At 48.5% G+C, this 26323-nt stretch overlaps 1 protein-coding gene across 8 annotated transcripts in view; it reads right to left on the bottom strand.

Annotated features, from left to right (window-relative positions):
• Window positions 1-1703: 1703 nt before the first annotated feature.
• Window positions 1704-26323, bottom strand: part of LOC144608396 (dynamin-1) — a 170992-nt gene continuing 146372 nt past the window's right edge. For 4 of the 8 annotated variants that reach the window (XM_078426112.1, XM_078426118.1, XM_078426113.1 and 1 more), the window contains 5 exons: window positions 18363-18536; window positions 15292-15533; window positions 14920-15150; window positions 8468-8508; window positions 1704-2679 (listed from right to left, as the gene is read on the bottom strand). In XM_078426112.1, coding sequence (XP_078282238.1) covers window positions 8487-8508; window positions 14920-15150; window positions 15292-15533; window positions 18363-18536 — 669 coding nt within the window. In that variant the 3' untranslated portion in view covers window positions 1704-2679; window positions 8468-8486. Of the gene's footprint in view, window positions 2680-8467; window positions 9312-14919; window positions 15151-15291; window positions 15534-18362; window positions 18537-26323 lie in introns of all 8 variants that reach the window. The other 4 variants (XM_078426115.1, XM_078426117.1, XM_078426114.1 and 1 more) reach the window with 4 other exon arrangements.

The raw sequence follows: 26323 nt of genomic DNA, 5'->3' as shown, positions 1-26323 counted from the left end.
GGGTCTTGAAGAATGGTCCTGACCTGAAACGTCTTCTGTCCATGTTCTCCAGAGATGCTACCTGACCCGTTGAGTTGCTCCTGCACTTTTATGGCATTTTGTGTAAACCAGCACCTGCAGTTCCATGTTTCAACATTCTGATAAACCTTTTCTGCAACCTCTCTTGAGCCTCCACATACTTCCCATTGAAGGTAACCAGAACTGTACACAATGTTCCAAATGTGGCCTAACTAAAGTCCTATAAAGTTTTAACATGACTTCCTGACACGTATACTCATGTTTACTGCATTAAAGGCAGAGCAATTGTAAGTAGTTGCTTAAAAAAATTACATTTTTATTCAGTTAACATCTGGAATGAGGCTCCATCTGCTGGACAGTTAAATATTTATTTTGTATAATCTGAACCCCATCTCAGTCACTGCTAAACTCCATCTTCAAGTCCCCAGTCATGCTTCAATATATTTGTTAGATGTAGGCAACCAGAAACAAGACCTGGGCTCCTGAGATGCAGGTGTGAAGAAAGAATATCCACAGCTGAGCTATCCACAGATAACAGGACACCTCAAACCCCACACCTGACTGCCCCTCAGATGCCAGGACATACTTCCCCACTGAACCACAAACCCATATGTCCCCAGAAGTCCCAGATCTCATCAAAGATGCTCACTGTTCAGGGCCTCCATGCATTTCATGCAGGGACTGTTTTTCAAAGGATCACCCTCACGGAAGCAGATCTGACTTCTGCAACTGAGATGTGTGGGCCAGAACCAGCGGGGGACGTGCCTTCGTGGAACTTTGTTCGCCTGTTCAAAATGGACTTCAAAGGCGTTAAACTCATCTGGTGAAGATACATCCCGTCGGCCGCGGGACGTTTCGGTGCCCGGTGCGGCTCGGCCGCTGGACTTAACATCGCCCGGTGCGGCCGCGGGACGTTTCGGTGCCCGGGGCGGCTCGGCTCGGCCGCGGGGCCTTCCATCCCCTTGCGGGGGCTGTGCGTGTCGTTTGCCTCGGTAGGGGTCGAGCTGCCTGTCCGTGGGTGCGGGGGGGGGGGGGAAGAGAGGGGAAGTTTTGTTGCCTCCATCACAGTGAGGGGGTGTTTGGAGTCACTGTGATGGATGTTTGTGTTGGGGTCGGGTGTCCTGTGTTCTTTTCTTTTGTGTCTTGTGACTGCTGAAATTTCGTTCGGTGTTTGTGCCGAGTGACAATAAAGTGTTGTTATGTTATTAAGCAGAGAATGCCGCACGTTTTGGCTTGTAGCCGGTCATAGTATTCACACCCGGCAACCATTTTCTCACATCTGCTTGACTGAATTGTACCTCCACCTTGGAGGGAATGTGCAGAACAAGTTTTTACTTACCCAGAAAATGGTGGGTACCTGGAATGCACTGCCGGGGATGGAGGTGGAGGCAGATACGACAACGGTTTTTAAGAGGAATGTGGATATGCAGGGAACGGAGGGGTGTGGATCACGTGCGGGCAAAGTAGATTAGTTTAACACGGCATCTTGTTTGGCACAGGCATTGTGGGCTGAGGGGCTCTTCCTATGGTCCTCTGTTCTATGTTCTCACTTACTCCCACCTCCCACTCAACCTCATGTTTGAACCCACAGTCGCACGATCCACATCAAGCCATCTTACTTCCATCAGACCTCAGTTTGGGAAGAGAATGACAGGAAACAAAAAAAAGCCAGCCATAGATCCGTAGACTCTACAAAGACACACAGCTTTATTTAAATAAAGGAGACTTTGATTACACAGATAAGTCATTTTTGTATATGCCACAGGTCACTTTCAAAGCATAAATACACCTTTAGCATCAGATTTAATCTGTTTCAGCATGAATATCATATACACATATTTCAAATCATATGCCTGTATACCAGATATTTATTGTATTAATATACACCATCACGGTTTTATTCGAACTAAAACTCTACACAAAAGCATGACAGGTTTGTTTTGTATCTCCCTGAAACATGAATGAACACACTGAGAACAGGCTTAACAAAACGGTTCTTACAGAGAGCAAGAGATAGTAAAAGAATTATACAGCAGGAACTCCATTTCCCAGATATGTTCAACATCAAAAATATGCAGACGCCAGCACACATGATATATATATTTATATAGTTTCATTTCAGAATAGACAGAATGCGGAGGACACTTGACACACAGCAAGCTAAAACAGACTAGAGTTTCAAGGAGGGGCAAGAGGTTCCTTGGTCTCAGGGGGTTGCCACTTAGATTGCCTAGAAAATATGGGAAAGAGAGAAGGGAGAGAGAAAGAGAGAGAGGAAAATAATCAGGCCAGTCATGTTAGATTATGTTAAAGCAAGGCAAAGTGGAAAGGAAATTAATTCAGGGGCATGGTGAGTCGTAAGATTACTGGGTGTCACATGGGTAGTGCAGCTGGTCGAGCCGCTGCCTCACAACCCAAGTTCGATCCTGTCCTCGGGTGCAGTCTGTGTGGAGTTTGCACGTCCTCCCTGTGACCGTGTGGGTTTCTCTCGGATGCTCCAGTTTCCTCTCATATCCCAAAGACGTGTGGGTTTGTAGATTAATATACTTCTGTAAATTGCCCTTAGTGTGTAGGAAGTGTGATAATATAGAAGTAGTGTGAACGGGTGATCAGCGTGGACGCGGTGGGTGGAAGGGCCTGTTCCCGTGCTGTATCTCTCAGCTAAACAAAGAAAGTAAACATAGAAATATTATACGTATTACAATACAGCACAGGTATAGGCCCTTTCCACAATGTCTTCTCGGTGAGGATAATATGGCAAATTTGAAATAAAAGATTATTTTTGGAGAGATGACATTTCTCTTCCGAATGATTTTTCCAAACACCAATAAAGGACATGGCCAATTTCAACATTGGACAGATGATTAGAAATACCATGCACATGGCTACAGCAAAGATCACTGCATTCCCACCCTACCCCCAGTCTCTCTGTCCCACCCTTGCTAGTCACCAACCCTCCCATATAATGCACCAAACCCTTGGCCTCTGTTGGACCCGCCAGCACTGTGGAATCCCCCCTTAAATGTGATGTCCAGTTGCTTTTATGGTTAGTAGCCACATCAGGGCCACATCGAAGCAGAAATGAGTAGGGCCTTACTTTGTTTTTTTTAATTAAATTGTACTTTGGGCAAAATTACAGAGACGGTTTAATTGAATCAGTTAAAAATAACTAAAGCAAAATCACAATTGGGCCTTTAAATAAGCAGGTGTCATAATTAAAATTTCACAAACACAGAAGTGAAGTGGTGTGTTTTAAAAAAATGATCTACCTACTCCGTGCGTGGAATATTAATTTAGACCACGCACTTATAAAGCTCTCCTGGCTCTACTTAAAAGGGTAAAAGAGATATTTAGATCTTCTCCCACATCCCAAAAAGGTGTGTGGGTTTGTAGCTTAATCGGCCTCTGTAAATTGCCCCCAGTGTGTTGGGAGTGGATGTGAAAGTGGGATAACAAAGAACTAATGTGAACGAATGCTTGATGGGTGACATGGACTTGGTGCTTCGAAGGGCTTGTTTCCCTTCTGTGTCTTTCAATCACTTAGAAGGGGACTCCTACATATTTATTCTTCAGGCCTGGGAAAACAGGCCTGGGAGACCAGGCCAATGAATCATGCCTAATTGTTTAAAATCACTTTGTTTATGGTAGCAGTCATCAAAGGGGTTCCAGCTGGGTTCTGGGGGTCAGCCGGGATTATTTGAAGGAAATAAACATATCAGTGCTTGTCAGTCACTGCATCCTGATGATCAGTGTCCAGGGGCATAAACATATGTAAAGGGGGTCAGCCAGTTTAGTTTAGTTTAGTTTATTGTCACTTGTACCAAGGTACAGTGAAAAGCTTTTGTTGCGTGCTGACCAGACACCGGAAAGACAATACATGATTAACACATTGTGTTGCACATGTGTTCAAACCATTGTTATCATTATCCCACTTGCCCAGTGCAGGCAAGAGGATAAAGCAATCGCAGTGGATGTACATGAGAGAGAGAATAGGTTGCAGAGAAATAAGGAAAGACTGATCTAAATCTAAAATCAAAATCTAAACAATAATGTTAAATCGTGAAGGAGAGATATAGGAGGCCCTTCCTTCCCGCTGCTGTGAGACTGCACAATCAGCACTGCTGATGTGCATGTTGGGCGAAGTTGTGTGTGTGTGATTATGTATGTGTGACCACATGTGCATGTTGGGCGAAGTTGTCTGTGTGTGTGTGCACGCATATGAAATTATGTATGTGTATGTACATGCATATAGGGTGTGTGTGTATGTGTGAGTGCATGCGCCTCCTGTTTTAACACTGCAAGGCATTATCTGCAATTAAAGAACAGACCACTCGTTTCCATATCATGCAATCCGACTCCCAGAGTGGTTGATCATCTATGTGGGGGAGGGGGACCGGAGAGTTGCCAAGCTAATATCTCAGTGACAGATCTTCATGCCACGCTTGCAATGGGTGATTTTTAAGTCCGTGTGACTTCCCTCACAGCCGCAAAGGTGGACACCAGTTTCTCTGAGGGTTGACGATGTAGTAAAAGAGTGCGACAGCACAGACGATTTATTCTGGATATTCGGAATTTGTTTTTAAAGAGGCCGAGAGATTAACAGTTACCCCTGGGAGGCCCCGACATTACAGCAGTAAAGGGTTTAACGCGCATTGATCACTACTTTCAGATGTGTAATTTCCACCAGATTTTGCAAGGCTGCCTTGCAGAAACTTGCAGCAGAGGTCCAGACCCAGCTTAAACAAACACCACGGGCAGGCTGGCTGTTGACAATGAATAGGTTGGTTTCAGTTCAAGACCCTGCTGGGAGCATGAAAAACTTCACATCCGTCCAGCACCACATTGAGCGAGAGACAGATTTATTTTTACATAGGACACGCAAATAACATGCATGCATCGTACGGTAGGAGGGAACCACGCCACTGTGGGGAAATGCAGTCACCACAACACAACAACAGTCAAGAAAGTTTCCGTTAAAGTTCTGTTTCATGTTCCATTATCAAAGGTATTGGCTGAGAGGATACTTTCTCCCCATATCATTCATTAGAGATTGCAACAAAATGCTGGCTCCTTTATCTTTCTGTTAGACTTGATAGCATTTTATGGACCGAGTGTTTGGGAAGTGCGATGGAGGGAGTGTGAACAAAGTCGCCTGCCCATTGAAACCAAACAAGACTGATCTGGCTCTCAGTGTTGGGGATACCGGCCCGGGAGAGAACTGGTGCGTGTGAATCTCAGAGGCTAGCTGTATTATGCAGACATTGGTTGCATTTACAACTGCTCACGAGCTGAGCTCCAAGACATTATTCCTTCCCAGCCGCCTGTCTTTCCCCTTCATTTGAAAGTTGATTGGGACTAGTCCCAGCGTTGTTCCTCCTCCAGTGCCTGACCCACTCAGCTGGTGATGCTGAGGCAGTGAGTGGAAGCTGACTCCCTGAACCCCGTGGGGCGTCACAGACTATTGACGCATTGCAGGCAAGCACTCTGGCTAGACCTCGAGATGTGTAAAGTTGGTGGGACCAGGAACTGCTGGTGCCGGTTTACATAGCAGACACAAAATGTTGGAGTAACTCAGCTGGACAGGCAGCATCTCTGGAGAACATGGATAGGTGATTTTTGGGGTCAGGACCCTTCTTCAGACTGGAACCATCGTTAGGCGGTAAAACTGCTGCCTTACAACTCCAGCGACCTGGGTTGATTCCCGACCCCTGGTTTTATGTGGAATTTGATGTTCTCCCTGTGATTCTGTGCATTTCCTCTGGGTGGCCTGGCTTCCAACACATTCCAATGGTGTGTGGGTTGGTAGGTAACCGAGCCCAATGCAAGATTGCCACTAGAATCTGGAATGGGCTGCCAGAGGAAGCTGCAGAACCAGATATATCACAACTTTTAAAAGACATTCGGGCAGATATATGGATAGGAAGGGTTCAGATTGCTATGGGCCAAATACAGACAAATGGGACCAGCCCAGCCTGCCAACTTGGTCGGAATGGACAAGGTAGGCCAAAGGGCCTGTAAGCTGTGCTGCACAGATCCGTGACTCTATGGGTCCAAGGTGGGCGGCAGAAATGATGAGAATGGCAGGAGAAAAGGTTACAGGGAGAAGCAGCGGGGAAATGAGATTACTCTGCGTGTCAACAGATACTGTTGGGCCAAACGACCTCCGTCTTTGTCAGAAGGGAAAATGGAACTATGAAAATAAGACAAAAATGCTGTAAAATGGGTTTCTCATTCAATGTTACTGTTCCCCACCATCACACGACAGATTTCCAGGATCAGACTCTTCTCTGAAACAGTGAAGACATTCACCAATGGATCACTGGCTGTAGAATATGATAAGGTTGTCAAAGGTGCTACATAAATGCAATGCATTTTATTTTCATCTTTACAAATTGCCAGCAATTCGCTTCCCTCTTTCATCCTGTGCAGTAATTCTTTCCACAGGAAAGTTGGATAACTCTTGATAAGCATTGGTAAGCCATCTTGCCAACAAAACAGTAAAACTGAGTTAAGACATCACAGCACAGTGGTACAGCTGTTAGAGTCGTCACCTCACAGCGTCAGAGACCCAGGTTTGATCTTGGCCTTGGGTGCTTTCCATGTGGGACTTTTGAATGCTTTCCCTGTGACCACGTGGGTTTCCTCCGGGTGCTCCGGTTTCAAACCCACATCACGAAAGACGTGCGGATTTGTAGGTTAATTGGCCTCTGTAAATTACTCTTAATGTGTAGGGAGTGGATGCAAAAATGGGATAATGTAGAACTAGTATGAATGGTTGATTGATGATCAGTGTGAACTTGGTGGACCTTGGCGAACTTTGAGTCCGAAGAGCCTGTTTCCATTCTGTATCTCCAAACTAAACTAAACTAAACTAAACTAAACTGGCTCTTACAGGTAATTAGCTCTTACAGGTAAGATAACGGAGCCAAAGCTATCTTGAAAGCAGTTTGGTTGAATCAATAGGCTCAAAAATGTTTTCTCATCCTTGACTTTGTCTTACATTGTGTTTCTGGTGCACGTGTACACCAATAACAGCGAGACAAAATGAGCGGACAATTCACCCAACATACTATGTTACATCCAAAATACTCTGAAATACAGACACAGTGGTCCTGGCACCCTGAGAATGCCATTGTACTGACAGTGTCCTCTGTGACATCCATTTTTCGTTGGCAGCTGTTGGTGTTGGTTACATTTTAAAGCCCTTCTGATGCTCATCATCTACCACTCTGCTGAAGCTATGCACGTGTTGGAGGTCAGCCCAGGGGGTGGGGAGATGGTTATGCGTTGGAAGGGTGCTGATGGACTTTCCCAGTTCCAAGAGGTGCTCCAGCTTCTGGGTGGTAATTGATGGGAATGTAGGGTTACAGGTAGAGTTGGTGGGGAAGTGAGGTTGGACAAGGAGCCGACATGCACTTGATGGGCCAAATGGCCCCCGTCAATGTCGCAAGAGAAAATGGACATGTGCAAAATACCGATCCCCTCATGGGGTATTGCCCAATACATGTTCACAGGTTTGGAAAATCCCTGAGCTGGGGAATGCAGGGTAAGGAGACGGGCACTTGAGGGATGAGCAGTGAAATGTGGGAAGGGCAGAGGATGGGGAGTGAGAAGAACGGGACAGAGAGGGACGGGCGTGGGGAGGGGGGGAGGCCGAGGGGAGGGGAGGGGAACTGAGGGGGACGAGGAGTGAGGGCAACGGAGAGTGAGGGAGACAGAGAATAAAGGGGAATGAGAGTGAGTGGGGATGAGAGTGAGGGGCAATGAGAGTGAAGGAAGGGGAAGTGAGGGGAGGGGGAATGGAAGAAGGGGGAGTGAGAGGCAGGGGGGTGAGGGTCAGGGAGTGAGAAGGTCGGGAGTGAGGGGGTCGGGGAGTGAGAGGGTGAGGGGATCGGCGAGTGAGGGAAGCAGAGAGGGTGGACAGGAATGAGGATGGGCGGGAATGAAGGGAGGAACTTGAGGGGTGGGGGAGTGATGAGTCAGGCGGGGGGGAGGGGATCAAGTCTCAGAACCGAGCTCTGTTCCAAATCTTGTGCCAAGAAACTGACAATGGAGAAAAATAAACATCAGTTGCTACCAAAGAAATCGGACTCTGCGACAGAGGACAGGAATGTATTTCCACAACAAGAACGAAGCTGATTGATAATCAGTAATCTCTGCGCTGATCCCATTAACGCTGGGACGAGCAGCCACAGCTCAGAGGGAGGAGGGTTTGCAGGCACTGCCTTTATCAGCGAGGAGGAAAATGGTGACGAGATATATTTTGACCCAAAGATATTTTCTTGACAGGGTAACACAGTCTGTAGTATCCTCTCGCACTCTCGCTCCAACACCTCTCGATAAAAGCAGTGTCCTCTAAGTTGACTAGTCCTACACGACAGGGTTGATGGAGCAGGGGGTCATGCACAACACAGTGGGAGGAAGCAGGTTAATGAGTGACAGCACGTACCAGTCACGGGTTAATGTCCTCAAGGGTCACTTATTGTTATTCTGAAAGATAATACCAGATAAAGATGGCAGACAGGCATGGCCAAAGGCAACAGATCATGAAGACAAAAGACACATGTGCAGCGTCCCCCTTCTGCGGACAATTCTCCATTGTACAAACAAGTTCAAACCAAGGCCCTCACCAACAAAAGGTACAGGTACCTAGAGAGGACAGACATTCATTGTCTGGACCAGTGTTATCCATTAACTTTCCACCACGCACCACATCCCAGGACTGGTCCTGTTCCACTAATATAGGGGGGGAATGCACAACAGCGGCAACAGTCGGAGGTTTTGAGGTGCAGATGCCCAGCTGCCAACCTCTGGACATTGCCGATTGAAGGCCGAGACCTCCATGCAGGACCAAAATGGGATTGGACAAAGTTCAGGAAAGGAAGCTCTGTCACGGGACCTCCACTTTCCTTGAAGCCTGTTTGCCCATTCCCTGGACTCAGTGGCGGTTAACCCTCTGGTGGTTGAGAGGGACAAGGGGACAGGGAAATGTGGCCCTGAGCAATAGTGCCAACAGCATCTCCCCACCTCTCTGTGCTGGAAGCCACAGAGAGAACCAAGTCAAGGGCGATGACTCCCATCTACTCCACCAGCTTGTGTCACGAATCCCACTGGTCTAGACATTGCTTGCCTTTTTTTGCTAGTTTTTTAGTGATGTGTGTCAATGCTTCCTTAGATGGCGATGCACATTATGTAGCAAGGCAATGTACAGAACCTGGATGTTTGTCCCCTGTAGGAACCCGTACTGATTCTAGAGCAGTTCAGTCCGGGTCAGTTAGAACCCTTGCCGGTCCCTGCAAAAACAAAAGTCAGATCATTACTAACACTGGCCATCTGATTCTTTGCACTCTTTCCCTGCGAACTTCTCCCTCCCAGTTCCTCTTGAATGTTTCTCCAAGAATAGTGATCTCCAGATGCCTTGAGCTCCCTTGCTTTTTACATATTGATCTTGGCTTATAACCGAGAGACGGGGGCAAACATTATCAAGACGCTATTATTGCTGCAGGAGATGGACAGCAAGTTGTGTTCTGCGATGCACAGAGATGGGGGCAGGTTCAAGGGCAGGTTCAACGTAGGGCAAGGGGGAGGAACACTAAATAAAAGATTTTTAACTTGGATAGACCGATCCTGTAGAACTGGCCACTTGGCGGCAGTATAATAGAGGTGTAGCTGGACTCGCTGGGATAATTGACACAGTTGGAACTGGCGTGCAACGGAGACATATTAATAGTGAGCCCTGATTTATATGTCAAATAATAAAACCCAATGATCAATAGTCAGGGGGAAAGATTTAATAAGAACCTGGGGGGGGGCAACTTTTTCCACAGAGGGCGGTGATTATATGGAACGAGGTGCCAGAGGAAGTAATTGTGGCAGGTACAATAATAACATTTAAACGGCATTTGCACAGGTTCATGGACAAGAAAGGTTATGAGGGATACAGATGAGATGCGGCCAATGGCACTAGCGTAGATGGGGCATCTTGGTTGGCATGGATAAGGTAGGCCGAAGGACCTGTTAATATGCTGTATGGCTGTATGATTTCAGTAGGATTGTTGGGGTAGTTAGCTAAAGGAATTAAATGGTTGGCCCATACCTGCAAACCCAATTTTCACATCAAGCTGTATCTTAGCAATGAAGAGTTGAAATATCTGACCAATACTGCAATTAATCACTGAATTTGACAAAGCTTGATATCATGATCCTTTGAACTTTTTCCCCACATTCGTACAGAGGATACAAGGAAATGCGAATTCTGGAGAGCAGGAGATAGTTCCTAGAAAGATTAAAGATAGCATGGGAAAAATAGTCAGAGGCAAGTGTGCAGATGGAGTGTGGGAACTGGAGACGAGTGTGTGGAGGGAGTGTGGGAACCAGGCATCAGTGTATGGAGGGAGTGTTGGGAACCAGAGACTAGTGTGTGAAGGGAGTGTGCAAACTGGGGCCCCAGTGTGTGGAGGGAGTGTGCAAACTGGGGCCCCAGTGTGTGGAGGGAGTGTGGGAGCCGGGCATCAGTGTGCGGAGGGAGTGTGGGAACCAGAGACTAGTGTGTGGAGGGAGTTGGGGAGCCGGGACCCCAGTCTACCTGAAAGGAGGTGTGGGAATGAGCATTCATGAGGCCAATTGCTGAACCCTTGGGATTACCAAAACTGTCAGAAAGCAAATCGTCGTAGTTTTACTGCATCTCTGCAGTGGAGAAGAACACCAGTGATTCCAGTCATTGCAATGTGTGCATGATCCTGACTCAGCTTGACAGGCAAAGGGTGAGGTGAAGGTTCCCCTGGTGCAGGGTCCAGAACTAGTGGCTGTTCCTTCTATTTAAGATGCAGATGAGGAGGGATTTTGTTTTCCAGAGGGTCAATTGCCCTTCCCAGTCTTCCCAGTGTTCGGGGCGGCTGGCTCGAGTAACATGATTCTAATAGGAATTTATGGAGTCATGCAGCACGGAAACAGGCCTTTTAGCCCAACTCATCCATGCTGGTCAAAACATCCCGCCTAAGCTGGCCTCATTTGCCCACATTTGGCTCACATCTCACTAAAGCCTTTCTAATCCATGCACAGGTCCAAATGGCTGTTAAATGTTGTTATTAAATTTACTTTTAAATATACCAGTAAAGGAATTTATGTTAGTTTATATCCGGGAGATTGTAAAAAGAAATCAGTGAAAAGTTGCTGCACCGATTCGCTATACCCAGTCTCTGGGGAACGCTTCCAAGGGGTTCAGCCATCGATCAGGAATGTGTGTCGCGGGTGTCAGGCTGGTCAATGGCTTCACTGTTTCCCTGCGGTTTCATGGTGAATGGGGCCATACAGGCCAGACTGCTGCTTCCTCCAGCAGACCCAGTAATAAGCACGCCCACTCCACCAGAGGCTCCCTTCGGCTGTGCCCTGGGTCGAGTTTTAAAAGTCAACCACTTTAACGCATTCAAATACCTTGTAAAAGTGAAAGCAGTTTGCAGGAATAGCTTGTACAAGAGGCGAGGTGGTGATAGATGCCAGCGGAGGCAGAGTGAAAGAAAGATGATGCGAGAAAGGGAGGGAAAGAGGGAGAGCGAACAAGGCAGAGGCAAATAGGCAGGGAGACCCACGCAGCTGGATCAGTGTACGGCTTGAAGCAGAGGAAGGTGCACACACCCACACGGACAAGCAGTCAGACACAAGCAGTCAGACACAAGCAGTCAGACACACGCACTGACACAAGCAGTCAGGCACAAGCAATCGGACACACGCAGACAGGCACATGCGGTCAGACACACGCGCTGACACACGCAGTCAGGCACGTGCTGACACAAGCAGTCAGACACAAGCAGTCAGACACACGTGCTGACACAAGCAGTCAGACACACACAGTCAGACACAAGCAGTCAGACACACGCAGTTAGACACATGCAGTCAGACACATGCAGTCAGACACACACAGTCAGACACACGCAGACAGACACACGCAGACAGGCACACGCAGACAGGCACACGCAGACAGGCACACGCAGACAGGCACACACAGACAGGCACACACGCAGCCAGTCACACGCAGTCAGACACACACGCAGTCAGACACATGCAGACAGGCACACGCAGTCAGACACATGCAGTCAAGCACACGCAGACAGGCACACACGCAGCCAGGCACACACAGTCAGACACACGCAGACAGGCACACGCAGTCAAGCACACGCAGTCAGACACACACACAGTCAGACACATGCAGGCAGGCACACGCAGTCAGACACAAGCATATCCCTCCAAACCTGTCCAATCCATGTACCTGTCGAACTGTTTCTTACACTTTGGGACTATCATTTAGGATTTAAACTATCTTTTTACCATTTTTCCCTGCCCTCCCTCCAACTGGAGATTCACTGCTACGCCTGCAGAAACTGCCCTTCCTGACAGAGATTCTATTGTTATCCATTTTGCTTGCCTTCACGGTTGCCTTATTCCAAGTCTTGGTTGCATCTGTCTGACCTTCTGGCTGCTGAGTCCACTCTACAACCTCAGGTGTGGCGTGAAACTACCACTTGATCTACAGGGAGTGGAGTCCACCAAGCACATTGATCGAATAGGTACTGGTTATTGATCGCTCAATGTGAGTTGGAAAGGCTGGAGATGAAAGAGATTGTTGGTCTCCTGGAATACTCAAATTATTCCGTTACCACTGGGTAAAAATAGTGGCATAGTGGCACAGCTGTTGCCTCACAGAGCTAGAGACATGGGTTCGATTCTCACTTCGGGTGCTGTCAGTGAGGAATTGGCACGTTCTCCCTCTGACCTCAGCGCAGCGTTCGATACAGTGGACCACACCATCCTTATTGACCGTCTCCGGTACGCGGTTGGCATTGATGGCACTGCCCTGAGCTGGTTCGCTTCGTACCTCAAAGATAGGAGTTCCGCCATCAACATAGGCAGTTATTCCTCTGCTCCAGCTAGCCTCTCCTGCGGAGTTCCACAAGGCTCCATCCTTGGCCCCATTCTCTTCTCTCTATACATGCTCCCCCTTGGCCAAATCATTCAAAGGCACGGCATTTCTTTCCACTGTTATGCCGATGACACTCAGCTTTACCTCCCCCTGAAACCCAACAACCAGTCAAATTTAAACAGCCTCTCACACTGCCTTGAGGACATAAAATGTTGGATGGCACAGAACTTCCTCCAATTAAATGAGAGCAAGTCTGAGGTCATCCTATTCGGCCCCCCCCGACTCCATCAAATTGATAACAGGCAGTCTTGGAAGCCTATCCTGCCTAGTCAAACCGCATGTCAAAAACCTCGGCATGATATTTGACTCTGCATTAAAATTTGATAAGCAAGTCAACGCTGTGGTAAAAGCCAGCTTCTTCCAACTTCGAACCATAGCTAAAATCAAACCTTTCCTCCAATTCGACGACACAGAAAAAATCATTCACGCTTTCATTTCCTCCCGCCTAGACTACTGCAACTCCCTATACACTGGGATCAGCCAATCTTCCCTGTCCCGCCTGCAACTGGTCCAAAACGCCGCAGCGAGACTCCTGACGGGTACCCGTAAAAGGGACCACATCACCCCGATTCTGGCCTCTCTCCACTGGCTCCCTGTACGGTACAGAATCAACTTCAAGCTCCTCCTATTCACATATAAAGCCCTAAATGGACACTCCCCCCCCTACATCAAAAATCTTCTAACTCCAGGTCCCTCAGGTCGGCCGACTTGGGGCTATTCACTATCCCGCGGTCTAGGCTTAAACTCAGGGGTGACCGCGCTTTTGCGGTTGCAGCTCCTAGACTGTGGAACAGCATCCCTCTCCCCATCAGAACTGCCCCCTCCATCGACTCCTTTAAGTCCAGGCTCAAAACATATTTCTACTCCCTAGCGTTTGAGGCTCATTGAGGAGGCGCTGTGAACTGTTTGCGTGCTACTGTATGTTTTCATTATTTTTTCTATTGGAACCTAATCAAATGTACAGCACTTTGGTCAACGTGGGTTGTTTTTAAATGTGCTATACAAATAAAATTGACTTGACTTGACTGTGTGGGTTTCCTCTGGGTGCTCAGGTTTCCTCCCACATCCCTGAGATGTGTGGGTTTTGTAGATGAATTGACCTCTGTAAAATTGCCCCTGAGTGTGCCGGGAGTAGATGTGATAGTGGGATATAATGGGACTAGTGTGGACTAGTGTCGCGGCACGGTGGCGCAGCGGTAGAGTTGCTGCCTTACAGCGAATGCAGCGCCGGAGACTCAGGTTCGATCCTGATTACGGGCGCCGTCTGTACGGAGTTTGTACGTTCTCCCCGTGATCTGCGTGGGTTTTCTCCGAGATCTTCGGTTTCCTCCCACACTCCAAAGACGTACAGGTATGTAGGTTAATTGGCTGGGCAAATGTAAAAATTGTCCCTAGTGGGTGTAGGATAGTGTTAATGTGCGGGGATCGCTGGGCGGCGCGGACCCGGTGGGCCGAAGGGCCTGTTTCTGCGCTGTATCTCTAAAATAAATCTAAAAAAGTGGTCAATGTTTGGCAAGGATCCAGTGGGCCAAAGGGCTGTTTCCATGCCATATCTCTAAAACTGGGAAACTAAAACAAAAACAAAATGGGATGTTACAATATATATGGATAATGAAATGCTGGAGTAACTCAGCGGGTCAGGCACAATCTCAGGAGGGAAGGAATGGGTGACGTTTCGGGTACTCCAGCATTTTGTGTCTACCTTTGATTTGAACCAGCGTCTGCAGTTATTTTCCTACAAAATATGGACAACAATATGTTTGTACGAGAACCAGCTCTAACCCCTGACCTCTGACCACCCTTGACCCACCACGATGGATAGGCCATCATTTCAAGCAATTCGCAAGGGCAGCACCAGGTCAAGGTATTCTGATTGCCTGATCTCCACACCTAGTCCACGCAACACACCTGTGAAGAAGCCTTACCTGGGCACACCAGGTGGAGCTCGGTTGGGCCTGGACGGAACCTGAGGTGGAGCCCCAAATGGATCAGGAGAGGCCCCGGGCCGAGACGGGATTGGCGGGGCGCTGCTGGGCGGTCCTTGAGGAGGTGGTCCAGCAGGTGGCGGTGGTCCTGGAGCAGGACCTCGGGACAGTGGCCTGACTGGGGGGACGGCAGGCGCTCTCCTCTGTGGCGTGGGGCTGGAGGTCGGAGACCTAAGAGGGAGAAACCAAAGGGAGTCCATTATCACCAGGAGATGGATGGCCACAGTCCAGGAGGGGTAGATCGTGGGTGCACTATCCCATTGCCGAAGCACCCATCAGGTCAGACAAAGGGTGGGATTCGGGTCTCCATACCTTCGTCCGGAGGCTATATCCCTGACTCCCAGCCAGGAGTCATCGACAGGTGGCGGGAGGGGAGTGCTGCTGGTGGTGGTATTAATGTCCCCAATTAAGCTTAAGGCTTCCTTCAGGGCATGATACATTCGCAGCATCTCCTCACGTCGCTGGGCCTGCTCTGGAGACTCCTCCATCAGGACGTTCTGGTCCGCACAGGAGTAGAGTTGGGCAAGGAGCTCAGAGTGAATGAAGTCCTTTGTCTGTGGGGAATAACATAGGGGAGCCCAGTTAGTCCTGAGTTATTGCCATTGGATAGAATTAAATGGGTTATTACAATAACGTGGAGCGTTATGGATGTCTGTGTCAGTTGTAACCCCCACGCTCTGCTCAGCCTTGTCCATGGGAACTACACTCGTCCCCCTGCAGGACCTATACATCAGGAGGTGCAGATACAATACAATACAATACAATACAATGTATCTTTATTGTCATTGTACCCAGGGGTACAACGAGATTGGGAATGCGCCTCCCATACGATGCAATAATTTAATTAATTAACAGCAACCCAACGAAACGAAACAGTTGGAACAGTTTTTAGACAGGGTAAAGTGCAAGTTGATCTATGCGTTGTGACCATCCGGCTCAGCAGGACCGGTTCATAGCAGCTATGGCCCTGGGGATGAAGCTGTTCCTGAGTCTGGAGGTGCGGGCGTAGAAGGCCTTGTATCGTCTGCCCGATGGAAGGAGTTCGAACAGACTGTTGCAGGGGTGTGAAGAGTCTTTGTGGATGCTGGTGGCTTTTCTGAGGCATCGTGTGTTGTAGATGCCCTCCAAGTCTGGTAGCTGTGTTCCGATGGCCCTCTGAGCTCTATGGACTACCCGCTGTAGAGCTTTCCTTTCTGCCTCCGTGCAGCTGAGGTACCACACAGGGATGCCATGCGTTAGGATGCTCTCTATGGTGCAGCGGTAGAAGGTCGTCAGCAGCTGTTGGGGTAGACCAGACTTTTTCAGTGTTCTTAAGTAGAACAGTCTTTGTTGTGCCTTCTTGACCAGCGCAGCAGTGTTATTGGACCATGTTAGGTCCTCCGAAATGTGTGCCCAGAAACTTGAAGCTGGACACTCTCTCCACACTGTCCCCGTTGATAGAGATCGGGGCATATTCCCCGTTATGTGATCCAGAGCAAGCAAGATTATGAGGGACCCCTGCCACCCCAGCAACGGACTGTTCCAGATGCTACGGTCAGGCAAACGCCTCCGCTGTCACGCTGTGAAAACGGAGAGGATGAGACGGAGTTTCTTCCCACAGGCCATCAGGACTGTCAACTTTTATAACTCCAGAGACAAAATTCTTGTCTACACTATAGTAACTTATCAACTTTATTTATATGCTGTAACTGTAATTCTTTTTTTGTGCACAATCCGCAGGCATTGCCACTTTCATTTCACTGCACATCGTGTATGTGTATGTGACAAATAAACTTGACTTGACTTGACTCCTCACCATGAAGGGTAGACCATCATTTCCATCAATGCACATGGGCAGCACCAGGTGAAGACATTGACACAGCCTGATGTCCCGACCACCTGATCTCCACTTCATCCTCCGCACGGCACTCTCACAAAGAAACCTTACAGAGATAAAGCTCTTCCATCGGTTTCTTCTCCCTAGGTCTCCAACCTCATCCAATATTCTCAGCAAATAATGGCTAAACTAAACTGTAAAGCAAAGGGCTAGGATCTGGGTCGCCATCAAGATTGGTCTCAAGCCTAAGTGCCGATGAGGCTTAGGGTCAAGCCAAGGTTCCGGGTGAAATCTAATTCCAGGATCAATCCAAGGCTCAGACTCAGGACCTGGGTAGAAAAATCGAGAACCAAAGGACATAGGTTTAAGGTGAGAGGAGCAAGATTTCATCAGAATCTGAAGAGCATTTTGTGGACTTTAGCTCTGCATTTAACACCACTGTGCCAGAGCTCCTACACCAAACTCTTCCAGTTGACTGTGCCTGAACCCCTCTGTCAGTGGATCAACAACTTCCTGACGGGCAGGAAGCAGCATGTGAGGCTGGGAAAGCACATCTCGGACCCGCAGACCCTCAGCATAGGAGCACCGCAAGGCTGCGTACTCTCCCCTCTCCTTTACTCTCTACACCAATGACTGCACCTCCACAGACTCCTCTGTCGAGCTCCTCAAGTTTGCGGATGACACTACCCTGATTGGACTGATCCAGGATGGGGAGGAATCTGCCTACAGACGGGATGTGATAGAGCTGGCGTCCTGGTGCCATCTTGGTCGGCATGGATGAGTTGGGCTGAATGGCTTGTTTCTGTGCTGTACGACTCTGTGATATTGATTGTGATCCAAGGCCAAATCCAAACCCAGGATCAGGATTGAGGGCTAGGCCAGCCCTGGAACATCCCGGCCAGATTAGCCTTTAAACTCGTCCTAGACACCAGCGACAGATAAAATTATGTGGTCTGTCCAAGCTGAAACCTTCCCCTGATGTAGACAATTGTCAGAAATGAGTTTGCCAGCATTGCCACAAAATGGCAAGCCTTCTGAAACTAAAGAAGGTTTTCAGTAATTGAAAGGAGGAACCCAAGACCATTTCCGAACCCGTGACCTAGGTCCAAGTAAGATTGGAGTAAGGCTTCTGATTAGAAGGATGAGCTTGGAATCAGATTCTTTCACCGACCACACCGGGAGTTAATGTTTCAGGGGAAGCAGATGAAACACAATAGGAGGCAATGGTACATGGAGCTGCCTCTGGATAGACAATGAACACCTTTCTTTGGCAAAGGTGCTCACATCACAAGAAAAAATCTTAAAGAGTTTGTTGTTTTGTTTTCCATGTTGCCATGAATTATATGAGTTGGATAGAGCTCTAGGAGCTAGTGGAATCAAGGGATATGGGGAGAAGGCAGGCACAGGTTACTGATTGTAGATGATCAGCCATGATCACAATGAATGGCGGTGCTGGCTCAAGGGGCCAAATGGCCTCCTCCTGCATCTATTTTCTATGTTTCTATGTAACCCTGGAACTAATGGACCTATTCCAAGGGCGATGCCAGGAACAGAATCTGGTACTCACGTTAATGATCATGAGATGCATGATTGTTTTGGGCATGAGGTCCCGGATGGTCTTGTTGACGATGCCCATGTACGAGTCGACCAGGTTCCGGATGGTCTCAACTTGTCTCTCCAGCTGCGGGTCCATCGAGTGCATGAAGCTGTCACCTGAGCCGTTCTCCTCATTTTCGCTTTGCTGTTTAGCGTAATGCAAAGAAAGCGTTAGGTTTTAACCAGCAACGGAACATGGAATTTACAGTAAACTTTGTGCAGGAAGGAACTGCAGATGCTGGTTTATACCGAAGATAGACACAGAGTGCTGGAGCAACAGGGCGGCACGGTAGCGCAGCGGTAGAGTTGCTGCTTTACAGCGAATGCAGCGCCGGAGACTCAGGTTCGATCCTGACTACGGGTGCTGCACTGTAAGGAGTTTGTACGTTCTCCCCGTGACCTGCGTGGGTTTTCTCCGAGATCTTCGGTTTCCTCCCACACTCCAAAGACGTACAGGTATGTAGGTTAATTGGCTGGGTAAATGTAAAAATTGTCCCTAGTGGGTGTAGGATAGTGTTAATGTGCGGGGATCACTGGGCGGCACGGACTTGGAGGGCCGAAAAGGCCTGTTTCCGGCTGTACATATATGATATGATATGAACTCAGCGGTCCAGGCAGCATCTCTGGAGAAAAGGAACAGGTAGAGTTCCAGGTCGGAACACTTCCTCAGAATTGAGGGAGTCTGAGGAAGGGTTCTGACCCAAAGTGTCACGTGTTCCTTTTCTCCAGAGATGCTGCCTGAATCGCTGAGTTACTCCAGCACTTTGTGTCTATTTACAGTAAATCTCTCTGCTATGCCGAGACCTCTGGAGGAGACATCCACTCTCCACTGGAGATACCCAAGAGTGTCTCAATGCAAAGTGCTGGAAATGTGGCCGTTATCACTTTGGAAATGTGGCCCTTTTTCCAATTCCAGCATCAAAAGAACCTTTTGAACATTGGACCAGTATAAGGATATTAAAAAGTAGAGATTTTCAAAAATCATCTGCGCAAGAAGATAGGGGAATCAAGAACCAAAGGACATAGGTTGAAAGTGAGAGAGGAAATTTGAATAGGACCCGAGGGGCAGCTTTGTGCTCAGAGGGTGCTGGGTATAGGGAGTGAGCTGCCAGAGGAGGGAGTTGAAGCAGGTACAATAAGAGCATTTAAAATATATTTGAACAGGTTCAAAAGTGATAGGAGCAAAATTCGGCCATTTGGCCCATCAAGTCTACTCCACGGTTGAATCATGGCTGATCTATCTCGCCCTCCTAACCCCATTCTCCACCCTTCTCCCCATAACGCCTGACACCGGTGCTAATCAACCCGTAATAATCAACTATCCGTTCAGGTACAAGGATAGAAAAGGTTTAGAGGGATAAGAGATCAAGTGGACCCATTGGGCCCAAACCTTTCCTGCACCCTCTCCCCCCCCTCCCCTCTCCCCCCCCCCCTCCCCTCTCCCCCCTCCTCCTCTCCCCCTCCCCTCTCCCCCCCTCCCTCTCCCCCTCCCTCTCCCCCTCCCCTTCCCCTCCCCCCGACTCCATCCCCCTCAACCCCCCTTATCCTCCCCCTCCCTCCCTCCCTAGGAGATAGATTTAAACTTTTAAATGTGAATAACTTTTAAAATGTAACACCAATTTCAATGAAACTTCTTCCATTAGCACCAAAGGAATGACGGTGAGAAAGATGGGCCGAAAATTGCCACGCTATCGTGTACCGTTTTGGCTGTAGTTCAGGAACAAACAAACAAACAAACAAACAAGAGTTTTAGTATGTAGATGGGCTAAACGCGGGCAAATGGGATTATGTTAGGTGATGCATCTTATGGACAAGTTGGGCCGAAGGGATTGTGTCCATGCTGTGTGACTCCATGAGACTCTTTTAAGAAGTCACCTGGTTCTAGGAACACCATAAAGATATTGGAATCTGTGAAGTTATTCACATGATCTTGGGAGCACCTTAAATTATATAACCAATGCTCATACTCCCCCCAAAATATTCTTGGTTTAAAAAGACCCCTGAAATAATTCATATGGATGTGGGATTCTCACTGAATTCACGCAGTGTAGACATCCCCAGAGTCAAGTTACTGAGTCCCTGCAAACATTCACATGTCCTCAAACCTACTGAAATTATATGTAAATTAGAAGGAGTTTCGAAGGATGAGTGTGGATCTTACAGAAACGTATCAAATTATAAAAGGACTGGACAAGCTAGATGCAGGAAAAATGGTTCCCAATGTTGGGGGAGTCCAGAACCATGGGCCACAGTCAAAGAATAAAGGGGAGGCCATTTAAAACTGAGATGAGAAAAACCTTTATCACCCAAAGAGTTGTGAATTTGTGGAATTCTCTGCCACAGAAGGCAGTAAAGGCCAATTCACTGGATGAATTTAAAAGAGAGTAAGATAGAGCTCTAGGAGCTAGCGTAATCAAGGGATATGTGGAGAAGGCAGGCACGGGTTACTGATCGTGGATGATCAGCCATGATCACAATGAATGGCGGTGCTGGCTCAAAGGGCCAAATGGCCTCCTCCTGCACATATTTTCTATGATCTATGTTTCGGACTGCTAAACAAGCTTACATTCCCTCCTAAAAATATGCGCGCACATCCCCAACCCGATAAGACATACTTTCCCCACCACTCAATTCCCCACTCATCCCCAGGTTAACATATAAAAGAGCTGCTGCTTCACAACTTCAGAGACCCGGGTTCGATCCTGACCTTCGGTGCTGTCTGTGTTCAGTTGCACATTCTTTCTGTGACATGGTTTCCTCCATGTGCTTTGGTTTCCTCCCATATGCCAAGGACATGCAGGTTTAGAGATGAACTTGCCTCTGAAAATTGCCCCCAGTGCGTAGAGACTGGATGAGTAAGTGGGGTTACATAGAACTAATGGTCTCGCGGGTGATGGATAGTCAGCATGGACTCAGTGGGCCGGTAGACCTGTTTCCATGCAGTATCTCGAAGCAGAACTAAATAGGAAATACCCGTGTTTGAAAATCTATGCTTCAAACTAAATCACTTTCAACTCAATATTTTTGGAAAACAGAGAATTATTTTAGGTTCTATTTTTATTTTAATTAAAGCTTACATTAGACCTCACTGCGTGGAAGCTTGTGATGCAGACTTGACCCAAGCTAAGGAAGGGTCACAACAAAGAAACGTTTCTCTCAATGTGGAGTCTTTCTCTGGGCTACGTTTCTAGCACCATCAAGAATAGAAGAAGAAAAGCTCTTTCAACCCATCTCGCCAGCTAATTCCACAGACTGTGTATAACCTTGACTCCTCGAGGGCTCTATCCATAACATAGAAACAATAGACAATAGACAATAGACAATAGGTGCAGGAGTAGGCCATTCAGCCCTTCGAGCCAGCACCGCCATTCAATGCGATCATGGCTGATCACTCTCAATCAGTACCCCGTTCCTGCCTTCTCCCCATACCCCCTCACTCCGCTATCCTTAAGAGCTCTATCCAGCTCTCTCTTGAAAGCATCCAACGAACTGGCCTCCACTGCCTTCTGAGGCAGAGAATTCCACACCTTCCCCACTCTCTGACTGAAAAAGTTCTTCCTCGTCTCCGTTCTAAATGGCCTACCCCTTATTCTTAAACTGTGGCCCCTTGTTCTAGACTCCCCCAACATTGGGAACATGTTTCCTGCCTCTAGAAGCTGTATATGTGGCTGCGCCTAACGGCTGCGGCTCTCTGGCAGTCTGTTTGTCTTTTTTTCTTTTTTTTGTTTGTGTCGGTGTTGGGATGGTTTTTGTTTCTGTTTTTGGCTGTGTATGTGTATGTGTGGGGGGGGTGGGGGTGGGGGTGGGGGTGAAACCTTTCTTTTATTAGGTCTCTTCCCCGGGGCGCAGCTCGGCCGCGGGACCTTCCATCGGCCGCGGGGCCTTACATCGCCTGGCGCGGCTCGGCCTGGCCGCTGGACTTAACATCGCCGGCGCGGCTCGGCCGCGGGACCTAACAGTGCCCAGCGCGGCTCGGCCGCGGGGCCTTCCATCGCCCGGTACGGCCGCGGGACGGTTCAGCGCTCGGTGCGACTCGGCCGCGGGGCCTTCCATCGCCCGGTGCGGCTCGGCCGCGGAACGGTTCAGCGCCCGGTGCGGCTCGGCCGCGGGGCCTTCCATCGCCTGGTGCGGCTCGGCCGCGGAACGGTTCAGCGCCCGGCGCGGCCGCGGGGCCTTCATCGCCCGGCGCGGCTCAGCTGCGGGACTTAACATCGCCGGCGCAGCTCGGCCGCGGGACGTTTCAGTGCCCGGTGCGGCTCGGCCGCGGGACGTTTCAGTGCCCGGTGCGGCTCGGCCGCGGGACGTTTCAGTGCCCGGTGCAGCTCGGCCACGGGACTTAGCAGCGGCCGCGGGGCCTTCCATCGCCCGGCGCGGCTCGGCCGCTGGACTTAACATCGCCCGGTTGGGCCGCGGGACGTTTCGGTGCCCGGGGCGGCTCGGCCGCGGGGCCTTCCATCCCCTTGCGGGGGCTATGCGTGTCGTTTGCCTCGGTAGGGGTCGAGCTGCCTGTCCGTGGGTGCGGGGGGAAGAGAGTGGAAGTTTTGTTGCCTTCCATCACAGTGAGGGGGTGTTTGGAGTCACTGTGATGGATGTTTGTGTTGGGGTCGTGTGTCCTGTGTTCTTTTCGTCTTTGCTGTGTCTTGTGACTGCTGAAATTTCGTTCGGTATTTATACCGAATGACAATAAAGTTCTGTTATACTGTTATGTTATATGTGTCCAATCCCCTAATTATCTTATATGTTTCAATAAGATCCCCCCTCATCCTTCTAAATTCCAGTGTATACAAGCCTAATTGCTCCAGCCTTTCAACATACGACAGTCCCGCCATTCCGGGAATCAACCTAGTGAACCTACGCTGCACGCCCTCAATAGCAAGAATATCCTTCCTCAAATTTGGAGACCAAAACTGCACACAGTACTCCAGGTGCGGTCTCACCAGGGCCCGGTACAACTGTAGAAGGACCTCTTTGCTCCTATACTCAACTCCTCTTGTTACGAAGGCCAACATTCCATTGGCTTTCTTCACTGCCTGGTGTACCTGCATGCTTCCTTTCAGTGACTGATGCACTAGGACACCCAGATCTCGTTGAACATCCCCTCTTCCTAACTTGACACCATTCAGATAATAATCTGCCTTTCTATTCTTACTTCCAAAGTGAATAACCTCACACTTATCTACATTAAACTGCATCTGCCATGTATCCGCCCACTCACACAACCTGTCCAAGTCACCCTGCAGCCTTATTGCATCTTCCTCACAATTCACACTATCCCCCAGCTTAGTATCATCTGCAAATTTGCTAATGGTACTTTTAATCCCTTCATCTAAGTCATTAATGTATATCGTAAATAGCTGGGGTCCCAGCACCGAACCTTGCGGTACCCCACTGGTCACTGCCTGCCATTCCGAAAGGGACCCATTTATCCCCACTCTTTGCTTTCTGTCTGTCAACCAATTTTCTATCCATGTCAGTACCCTACCCCCAATACCATGTGCTCTAATATTGCCCACTAATCTTCTATGTGGGACCTTGTCGAAGGCTTTCTGAAAGTCGAGGTACACCACATCCACTGACTCTCCCCTGTCAATTTTCCTAGTTACATCCTCAACAAATTCCAGTAGATTTGTCAAGCATGATTTCCCCTTCGTAAATCCATGCTGACTCGGAATGATCCTGTTACCGCTATCCAAATGCTCAGCAATTTCGTCTTTTATAATTGACTCCAGCATCTTCCCCACCACTGATGTCAGACTAACTGGTCTATAATTACCCGTTTTCTCTCTCCCTCCTTTATTAAAAAGTGGGATAACATTTTCTATCCTCCAATCCACAGGAACTGATCCTGAATCTATAGAACATTGAAAAATGATCTCCAATGCTTCCACTATTTCTAGAGCCACCTCCTTAAGTACCCTGGGATGCAGACCATCAGGCCCTGGGGATTTATCAGCCTTCAGTCCCATCAGTCTACCCAAAACCATTTCCTGCCTAATGTGGATTTCCTTCAGTTCCTCCATCACCCTAGGTTCTCCGGCCCCTAGAACATTTGGGAGATTGTGTGTATCCTCCTCAGTAAACATAGAAAATAGGTGCAGGAGTAGGCCATTCGGCCCTTCGAGCCTGCACCGCCATTCAATATGATCATGGCTGATCATCCAGCTCAGTAGCCTGTACCTGCCTTCTCTCCATACCCCCTGATCCCTTTAGCAAAAAGAGCCACATCTAACTCCCTCTTAAATATAGCCAATGAACTGGCCTCAACTATCTTCTGTGGCAGAGAATTCCACAGACTCACCACTCTCTGTGTGAAGAAATGTTTTCTCATCTCGGTCCTAAAAGACTTCCCCCTTATCCTTAAGCTGTGACCCCTGGTTCTGGACTCCCCCAACATCGGGAACAATCTTCCCGCATCTAACCTCTCCAACCCCTTAAGAATTTTATATGTTTCTATAAGAATAACATTTACTCTCCTGAGGAACGTTCTGTATAAATAGTTCCTAGTCCCCAAAGGAAGTGCTGCACAAAGGCAGAAATATTCATCCACCCTCACCCTCCACTCTGTCCCTCCCAGGACATTTCTCCCACAACCACTCAGGCAACTGTTGATCCTTGTGAAGAACTCCAGGGTGGTACAAAGAATGGCAGCACAATGGTGCAGCGGTAGTTGTTGCCTTGCAGTGCCAGCGACCTGGGTTTGATCCTGACTACGGGTGCTGCCTGTACGGAGTTTGCACATTCTCCCCTTGATCGCGTGGGTTTTCTCCGGGAGCTCCGGTTTCCTCCCACACTCCAAAGACGTACTGGTTTGTAGGTTAATTGGCATTGGTTAAAAAAAATTGTAAAATTGTCCCTAGTGTGTAGCATAGTGCTAGCCCACGGGGGATCGCTGGTCGGCGCGGACTCAGTGGGCCGAAGGGCCTGTTTCCGTGCTGTATCTTTACACTAAACTAAAAGAAAACTAAACTCCACTAAATTCCTAGAGGATGGGAGCTGAGAAACCTTTTCCAAGGTTGGAGAGCAGAGTGCCGGAGACCATTGCCTCAAGATGAGACTGAGGACTGAAGTGAAGGGAGGCGGCAAAGCTTTGGATGTTGATCCCATTCTGTACCATGATCAATAGATTCTCAGATACTAGACGAAGATTTGGAAATCACTTCAGGAATGTATTCATTCTTTTCCTTCAGACTAGAAGCCAGGGCTGCCCCCTGATAATGAATAGTATCTCGTTCATGATTGCCAGCTCTGGTGGGATGTATTCCCAGAGGATTCATCAAAGCTCCTTGCTCCCTCTCTTATCCACACATCATCACAGTGCCCCACTTCCACACAGCTGATTGGAAAGTGAACAGAACTTTTGTAGACACAAGAAATTGCAGATGCTGGAATCTTCAGTAAAGCACAAAGTGCTGGAGGAGCTCAGTGGGCCAGGCAGCATCTGCGCAGGGAACGGACAGGCGGCGGTTTGTGTTAGATTTAGATTTAGCTCTTAGGGCTAAAGGAATCAAGGGATATGGGGGGAAAAGGAGGAACGGGGTACTGATTTTAGATGATCAGCCATGATCATATTGAATGGCGGTGCTGGCTCGAAGGGCTGAATGGCCTACTCATGCACCTATTTTTCTATGTTTCTATGTGTTGGGGGCCTTCTTCAGACTGGTCGTACTGGGGGGAGAAAGCTGGGAAAGAGGTGGAGTTGGGACAAGCCTGGCAAGTGATAGGTAGATACAGGTGGGTTGGGGGAGAAGTGGGATTTGATAGGCAGATGGATGGACAAAGGCCAGTGATAAAAAAGCAAAAGGCTTTGAGATAAGGAGATGTGCAGAGTAGAGGCGTGAATTGTGAAGACAGAGGATGGGATATAGGTGGACGGAGAAAGGGGAAGGGGAAAGGGGGGTGGGATAGTGGGAAAGGCAAGTGGGGAGCATGATA

Source organism: Rhinoraja longicauda, chromosome 31 (genome assembly GCF_053455715.1).
Source record: "Rhinoraja longicauda isolate Sanriku21f chromosome 31, sRhiLon1.1, whole genome shotgun sequence".
Classification (NCBI taxonomy): Eukaryota; Metazoa; Chordata; class Chondrichthyes; order Rajiformes; family Arhynchobatidae; genus Rhinoraja; species Rhinoraja longicauda.
The sequence above is the reverse complement of the archived record's forward strand: the minus strand, read 5'-3'. Positions and strand labels throughout refer to the sequence as shown.